Source organism: Ostrea edulis, chromosome 9, assembly GCF_947568905.1.
Source record: "Ostrea edulis chromosome 9, xbOstEdul1.1, whole genome shotgun sequence".
In the NCBI taxonomy this organism is placed as follows: domain Eukaryota; kingdom Metazoa; phylum Mollusca; class Bivalvia; order Ostreida; family Ostreidae; genus Ostrea; species Ostrea edulis.
The window spans coordinates 6575001-6583907 of record NC_079172.1 but is presented as its reverse complement, the minus strand read 5'-3'; the positions used below and the strand labels follow the sequence as shown (position 1 = coordinate 6583907).

General features: G+C 35.7%; 1 protein-coding gene across 1 annotated transcript; it reads right to left on the bottom strand.

Moving 5' to 3' along the window:
• On the bottom strand, window positions 1–4201 carry LOC125658839 (uncharacterized). Its single transcript, XM_056148369.1, has 2 exons — window positions 4062–4201; window positions 1–1227 (listed from the first exon to the last, which is right to left on the bottom strand). Exon 2 carries the CDS (start codon window positions 1205–1207, stop codon window positions 227–229), a length of 981 nt encoding a protein of 326 aa, XP_056004344.1. The 5' UTR covers window positions 1208–1227; window positions 4062–4201; the 3' UTR covers window positions 1–226.
• Window positions 4202–8907: the final 4706 nt, after the last annotated feature.

Here is an 8907-nt window from a genome sequence, read left to right as displayed (position 1 = left end):
AAAGATCGATCATTTTCTTTATTGACGGAAATCAAATGGCTGTAAAAGAGCGGCATTTAATGATAATTCTGTCATCGAATCAAGGGGTTATAACAAGTAGAATTAAGAATGATCTGTCGAAAGACTTCAAACGCACAAACAAAAGCACTCCTTTCTAACGCGATTTATCTTATCTCAGCCTTGATGAGATGATTTACAGATGATATTCCGATCGTCATTTCAAACTTCAGCATTCTTCCGGAGGCAAGAGAACATCAAATATACGCAGTTTGTATTTGAAGTCTGTAAAAATTATCAGATGTTGCTTCTTCCTTTGAAAAGCTACGAATCTTGCTTTTTTTACGCCATCGACGCAAATAGAAGTCGATCGCTTTCCATCTAAGGAGACGAGATTGACACCTTTAGTCAGCCAATCACAGCAATAGATGAAATTCCCCTCTAGCATTAGACAGGAGGGGTGTAGAATATGGTCTACGGTAACAGAGTTCCAAACTACTTCTCCAAGGAAATTCACACACGATATACATTTTCCGGACATATTCGGTAAATATAAATGGTCGTTACTCCGATCAAGCACTATACTGTTTGACCGATATTTTCTCTTCTCAATTTGAATACTAAGAGGGATAGTTTTATGTTCAATACCATCTTTAGAATAAATTTTTACGAAGTTGTTACCATTTTGTACATATAGTACAGCGAACAGAGATCCGTTGAATGTCACTGCTCTAGGATTTTTTCCAACAGTAAACCGTACCGGAAGTCTCGTGACGTATTTTCCGGAAATGTTGTAAAGGCCAATAAATCCAGTTTCTAAGATAGCAATGTTATCAAATTCAAAAGTGGTCAGTGATATAAGTTGTTTTCGAATTTTTTGTCTGTATGCATATTGAAATTCAGGGTCAAAGACCATTAGCATTTGGTTATTTCTATCCATAAGCACAGTTCTTCCGTTGTCAAGGCAACACAGTCCACTTATTCTGCATGTATGTTTCATTTCGTCGTCGTCTGTGTCAATGTTGTTAATATGGATGTCCGTAAGCCACGTGAGATGGCAAGGATTTGCGATAGAATCTGAGGAGAAGAGACTGGGGTGGATAGAAGAGGCAGAAACGTTCGATTCCTGGGGTTCCAAGACACTCGTCTTATCGTCATGGTTGTCGTCGTGTTCGATGGTGTGATCTCGTTTGCAGCAGCACAGTCCCATTATCTTAATTCGATGTACTCCTAAAAAACATGGAAATGAGTGGTCAGAAAAATTAAACTATATTTAAATTGACACGTGTTTAGTGTGTGAGTGGATCATTGTTGAATTACTAAAATAGAATATAATCTTTAGTACTCCTCATTTTCATTTTAATATTGTAGTTGTCGTTAATTTTGAAATTATTCTGCAATGCATTCTAAGTATCAGTTGAATTATTGGGCAGCGGTGGATCTAGAGGGAGTTATGGGACGAGGGGTGTTGAATCCGCAACACCTTCACTTTTAGTAAAACATTTTCCACGAAAATTTCCATTTTTTGCCATTTTGAGGTCTTCAACCCACCTATCGGTTGAATTATTAGGTAATACATGCTGAATATAGATTGAATTATTGCTGACTATCGGTTGGATTTTGGGGTAATACATACGAGTATTGGGAAGTAGATACTGATTATCGGTTGAATGGCTGGGTAATACCACGACATACTGAGTATTGGTTTATGAATGACAACTTTAAAGGAATCTCATTTCGATTAAATTTTTTTTTTTAATTTCAATCACCTATATCCCTATCACCATATGTACAAGCGCACGGAAAACTCCATTCCACTCAATGAAAATGGCCCACGCAGTTTAGAATTCATGAATGACTGGAATGTTAGTGAAGGGATGCTTGTACAAAGTTATTTATCATCAAATTACATGCATACTCATTCAAAACCGGTGTTTCTAGAGATTAAATCGGATCAATAGTGACATCATTTTTTATTGACATTGGCTAATTGCAGCCTCGTAATAAAAAAAAGCAAACTGCAAGGACGGCGGAAACCCAGAATTACTTCAATTCTACGTACGTTCTACTTCAGAGATGACCCACCCTTTCAGTTCACCTAGATATGGACTAGCTGTACTTTAAAATTGATCTTTCTAGAAATGATGCCAGGGAGTAGCATTGATTAGACCGTAATATGTAGAGAGAAATGAAATCAAGCTCGCACACCGCACCATACATGTCATTTCCCCATCCTTGTCTTTTTAGAGGAATCATTGCTTGTCTAATTTGGTGGTGATGGGGGGAGGGGGGTACTTGAGGTTATAGATACTTGGGAACCAGTTTCAAATGCGAAGCTAGAGGGTTGCCAGAGGTTTGAACCCGTCCCTGATATTGGTTTAAAAGACATATTTTATGTTAGACCTCTGACATAGCCTGAAATGCCCTACGGAAAAAATTGCCAGTGTTGACTTCCTGTTATAGGCTTGGTATAAAAAAAAAATATGAAAATACTCACGGATATCAAAGAATGTAGATAAATATTTACAAATATCAAAAATGTAAATACTCACTAATATCAAAATTTTAAATACCTATGGGTATCAAATAATGTACATATTTTCGGATTTTCATACTAAATCCATAAAAACATTTTGCCGATGCTGATATAGTATCAACCTGATGTCCCTACTCGCTAGATGTTCTCTCTCTCTCTCTCTCTCTCTCTCTCTCTCTCTCTCTCTCTCTCTCTCTCTCTCTCTCTCACACACACACACACACACACACACCTGAATATATCTTTAAATTAAACCAGTAGCTATTTTGGCCTCCTAAAATGATTCGGCCAGATTTAGAAGACTTCAAAAAGCGGTTTGCCACCAGGGATGGCACTTTAGGGGATTTGTAGACCACAACCCTTTGGGGGATTTTCTAGATTTTCCAACTAACAGGAAATCCCATAACCTCCCTCTAGATTCACATCTGCCTTGACATTCGATTCTTTAAGCAATGTTTACTTTATTTCGAAGAATACATGAACAGCTTACTTGTGTATATTTGTAATAAAGAAATACTGGCGATATTAAAAATATGGTGTCATAAATGTACGACCTTTCACAGAATTTTCAGTTTTGACAAATTTGATGAACAGTTGCACATTTTTGTACCAGTTTCCTTTCTAAAACTTAGAACGCATTGACTATTGGGCATAACATAAAAGAGCATCAACATAATAAAGTTTTATCATTTCACATGGCAGAGTATCACCAAAAGATAACGGAGCATCATCGTATTATGACGGAGTATCAACGTATTGTGACGGACTATCATCGTAACATAACGGAGTATCATCGTAACATAACGGAGTATCATCGTAACATAACGGAGAATCATCGTAACATAACGGAGAATCATCGTAACATAGCAGAGTATCATCGTAACATAGCAGAGTATCATCGTAACATAACGGAGTATCATCGTGACATAACGGAGTATCATCGTAACATAGCAGAGTATCATCGTAACATAACGGAGTATCATCGTGACCTAACAGAGTATCATCGTAACATAACAGAGTATCATCGTAACATAACGGAGAATCATCGTAACATAACGGAGAATCATCGTAACATAGCAGAGTATCATCGTAACATGATGGTATATCGTCATAACATTACGGAATGTAATCATAACGTAGTATAATCGTAATATAAAGGAGTATCATCATAATATAACGTAATATTTATCAGAATATCATCGTCTTATGACGGAGTATCATCGTAACATAATGGAGTATCATCGTAACATAAGGGATTATCATCGTAACATAACAGAATTCATCATAGCGTTCAGAGTATCATAACGAAAGTATACATCCACATATTAATTTTGCAGAGGGTCAAAATCTTCAAGATTCTGAAGTCAACATATTTGCTAACATTGACATGTGTAGCTCCCCCAACTTCAGAAGTGGTTCACTTTCTTCCGCACAGAAAAGGTCACATACAAAACACAAATCACATTTGTAATTATCATATGCCAGATTATCATGAAATGGAGACAGAAAAGGTCAATTGGCAACCTACCTGCTATATCTAGAGAAACGTGTACCTGCGCCACTGTGGTGCACGGCGTGCCTCACACACGCTCGAGGCGCCAGAATAATCAAAATGATCTATCAAAATAATTTTTGATGCCATCAAAATTTGGGAGGCAGTTCATTGTTTTTAATTAGTGTCGCAATACACAAGGTTAAATATCAATACAGATGTATTGTTCTACCAAATGAAGACAATGTGTGTATAATTGGATATTTAAATCTCTAATTACACCCCTAATCTATATAACAAAGTGTCATTACTAGTGTGTTGGTTCTGTTTAACAATTTGTCAAATGTCTTGGTTTTTATACTGCATGTTGTTTGAGAAGAATTTGAAACAAATCTTATATGAATCGTTTCCGTAAAATTGCACATTGTTCAAATTACAAGTAAATGAAATATCAAACTTCTACCACACACACACACACACACACACACGATTAGTATGCAGACATATCTAATTAAAGTCTTAGAGTGACTTCGTCTTATTTCCAAACAGACTTACAATATTGTGAATTATTAAAATGCGTTTCCTAACTTAATCGACCCCCTACCTTGAATAAATCAATAAAGCCTTTATCATATTAAGACATTGCCAAAATATATAGAGAAAGAGAGGGGGAGGAGGGAGGGAGGGGGAGGAGAGGGAGAGAGAGAAGGGGAGAGAGAGGGGGATCGTAGGGGTCACTGCAACTGTTGGTTATTTCGACGTCTGTCAAGAGACATACTGCTTAAAAAATATATCGTGTACAGTGTCGTGGCATTCCCAGTACTATTGGTCTTGTGTCTTTATAGACCCGACACTCTAAGAAAGTAAAGTGTTGTTGGGTTTTCGTGTTTTATGTATATGTTGCGTATAAATTTCTCTTTCATACGAAAGAATTCAATATTTCCTTAACAAATTTTCTCTTGCTAACGAAAGGTAACTCCGCTATAACTATTATCACACGGCACTGAATGTATCGATTGCGATTTGCTTAACGCAGAACTGTTTTGAGTTGTCTTTCTTTGGTTCCGTAAAAGTGTGGTACATACTTTAGCCCACCTGGTTAAATGCTAATTAATAACGTGAACGTTTGCCATCACTTTGGCGTCCTAGCTGTCTGTCTGTCTGTACAGATCTTTAGTAAGGCTACATATTCAGGCACATACTTGGTATACTCACGTGTTCTTTTAAGATTAAAATTGATCTTTCCATTTTAACTGGACAGGTTATCCGATTCAGATTCTTTACATTTCATCGGTTTATATACAACATATTTACAAATATTATAGGATTAAACATTCTTTTTGAAGAATCTATCGATGTGTAAACTCCGGACATTTTACTCACAAACTGAATAAAAGTGCGAAGCACTTTTATGTTAAGTTTGTTAGTGAAATGTCCGGAGTTTACACATCGATAAATTCTTCAAAAAGAATGTTTGATTCTTATAATTCCAATTCATTCACTTTATTAACAATTGCAAAAAATTTAATAGTTTCCCCGCACTATGTTATTTGTTTTCAGGCGTGTATGAATACATCGCGTTTTCGGATTTATTGATGTATAAACTCTTGTTCAGCTTTATTTTTGTCCAATCAAAACAAATGTAATAAATAACATTGGAATTACATGTATATACAAATAAGACAGTGGAGGGTGGGTAGACATACAGATACAATTTGGAGGGTATAAAATCAATGCGTTTCAACATACATATAACAGTATATGTCAACGGGATGATTTCAGCATCTCCATCGTCGACTTCCCATATTTATGTAGCAATATTCTATTATCACCTACGTATGGTGTTTTTATCTCTCAACTGATTCGATACGCAAGAGATTGTTGTATATGATTAGTTTTTAAATCGAAGCAGACTACTGACAAACAAATTGATGTTACGGGGGTTTCAATAGTCTCGTTTAAAGTCGGCATTTTGCAAATTACATGGTCGTTATAACGATCTAGTTTGCCAATACAACCTATCTTTGGGTCAAATGCTGTCTGACGTGTTTCATACCGATTGTTAGGCCGTTTTGGCACACTGATTTTGACTACGAATAACTCCGTTTACCTGATCAAGACTTAAGGCTCGTGACAGGGAATGCTATACTCATCCTAGGCACCTGATCCCACTCTGGTATCTCCAGGGGTCCGTATTTGCCCAACCCTCTATGTTGTATTCCTTATGGGAATTATGAGATTGATCACTGAATATGAGTACGTTTCCATGAGTGACAGATTCTCCAGTGTACAGTCAATCACTGTTCGTTATCTTCACCTTTCATGTAAATAATATGTCATTGCAAGTACAGCATTTCATACATTATATGAAGATCTTAACTTTGTAGCTTGTTGTAGGAAGTTCCCTAAAGTATTCGAGTTCTTTTGTATTATACACACTGTGAAGCTTTACTAAATTGAAGATACTGGCTTTTTAAAAATAAAATATTTTGATATATTTAATTCTTAAATCGTTATTTTAAAAAAAATCACCGGTGATGTAAATTATATTGTTGAAAATAACGAACTGGAATCACTAATTTTTAAAGGTCCGACATTCAGGGGGTCCCATCATTCAACTGGCGACAGAACTTCATTTCTATTATGAATTCTGTCGAAAATCATGCCAGGCGATGGACTAAATATGAGGGGGGAGACATTGACACCTTAAGAATATAAAAGGGATATTTATATTTCGTATAAAACAAATTAAAACTAAAATACATACCATCCATCCTTCTGTGATTAGTAAAGCAGAAGTGATGATAAAATTAGATAGATTACAGGAGGAATATACACTGGTTCCAGCTGACAAAGCTTGGAACAACATAGTCTTTGTAAGACCCATTCTTACAACCGTACCCAGAAGAACTTTAATTCTACGTTTGGCTATCCAACTTATACGCACAGTTCCCTTTCAAAAGATGAAATAATTCAGTATTACATTATAGATTTAACCTCTCCCAGTCAGATTGAGATACCGTACCTATACTGGATTCCAAATCTTCATTAAAATAAATTACAAAGAGACATTAATATTGCAAGATACAGCACATGTTCTGCCAAGCTCAATCTTTACTCCTCACGAAAATACAAACTGTTGCTGCGAGTCTGTGAAGGAGAACATTTGGATGTACTATACTCCACCATATTCGAGAAGTAACGTAAATGAAATGTGGATTCTCCAGAATTTCAAAGGAATTTTAGCAAATTTGAAATCACAAAACTTTTCCAACATTAACATCATCAAAACCTGTGACTTTTGAACACTTTACACAACGATAAATTAGAGACTAGGATTTTCAACGCCACAAACAGCTGATTCTTCATTTAGAATAGAACTCGGAAAATACTCATTTCTTGTGATCAGTCATCCAAAACAATTACATTGTCAAAAACCCATCTAAATCTACTCACAAGTACTCTAAAATTGATATTTAAAAGATGCTGGAGTTCCCTATTGACAACATCTATGCAGCATTAGGATTAGGTCTTTCAACAGTCTGTTGGAAATCCATGGGCACAAATTATGCTCCTTTATTGTTATTAGCTGACCTGTTTTTGTACTTTTCACGGCAGAATTTTTTCAAAAACTACTACATAAAAAGAAGAATTATCTTGCTGTGACCTTTGAATTCATCAACAATGTTTTATCAATTATCAATACATGAGAGCATGTTCAGTATGATCAATTTTAAAACCGAGAAAGGCAACTAACATATAAGTTGGTGTTACAGGGGTTTCAACAGTCTCATTAAAAGTCAGCAATTTACAAATCCTGAAGTTGCTATAATGATCCTAATTGCAAATATAACCTTTCATTAATGCTGTCTAATCAATGTTTCATACCAATTGTCAGGCTGATCTCTACACACTGATTTTAACTATTCCAGGTAGAGGGTTCATGGCAGGTGTGACTCAGGCGCCTGATCCCATCTCTGGCATTTCCAGGAATCCGTGTTTGTCCAACTCTCATTTTTGTATTCTTTTATAGGATTTATCAGATTGGTTACTGTTCATCTTCTTAATCCTTTGTCTATTTACAGTTTCATTTTCATTCACATGTCGATTCAATATACATGTAACCCAGTGGATTCAAAATAAAAGACACCATAGAGTCTTTCACATCTGTTTTATATCTGAACGTTTTACAGAGCAAATGGCGAACTAACAACTCAACTTTATAACAAACGGAATGACTTCAGCATCTTTATTGTCAACTTCCCATATTTATGTAGCAATATCCCATTATCACATGGTGTTTATATCTTCCGCCTGATTCAATACACAAGAGCTTGTTCTATGTATGATTAATTTCTAAACCAAGGCAGGCTACTGACAAACAACTTGCTGTTAATGGAGTTTCAACAGTCTAGTTTAAAGTCAGCATTTTGCAAATTCTATGGTCATTGATATAATGATCTTATTTACAAATACAACCTGTCATTTGGTCAAATGTTATCAGATGTGTTTCATACCAATTGTTAAGGTATTCTATTCAAACTGATTCTGACTACATTACAGGGAGCTCAGGCCTGTCAATAGGGGGATGCTTACTCCTCCTAATGACCTGATCCCATGTTTACAGGGATCCATGCTTGCCTTGTTTTCAATATTATTATGTATTCTTTGTGGGATTTATGAGATTGATCACTGTTCGTTATCTTCACCTTCTTCATATAAATCAGCTTAAGCCCTGTGATTTAAACTTCACATTACTTGTGATCAGAATGATTACTACATTATTTAAAATCCATAGTACAAGTGACTTAAATGATGTTTCAAAACAATACCGCAACATATCGGTTCATTAAAAAATCACATAGTCATTTTAAAACACAGA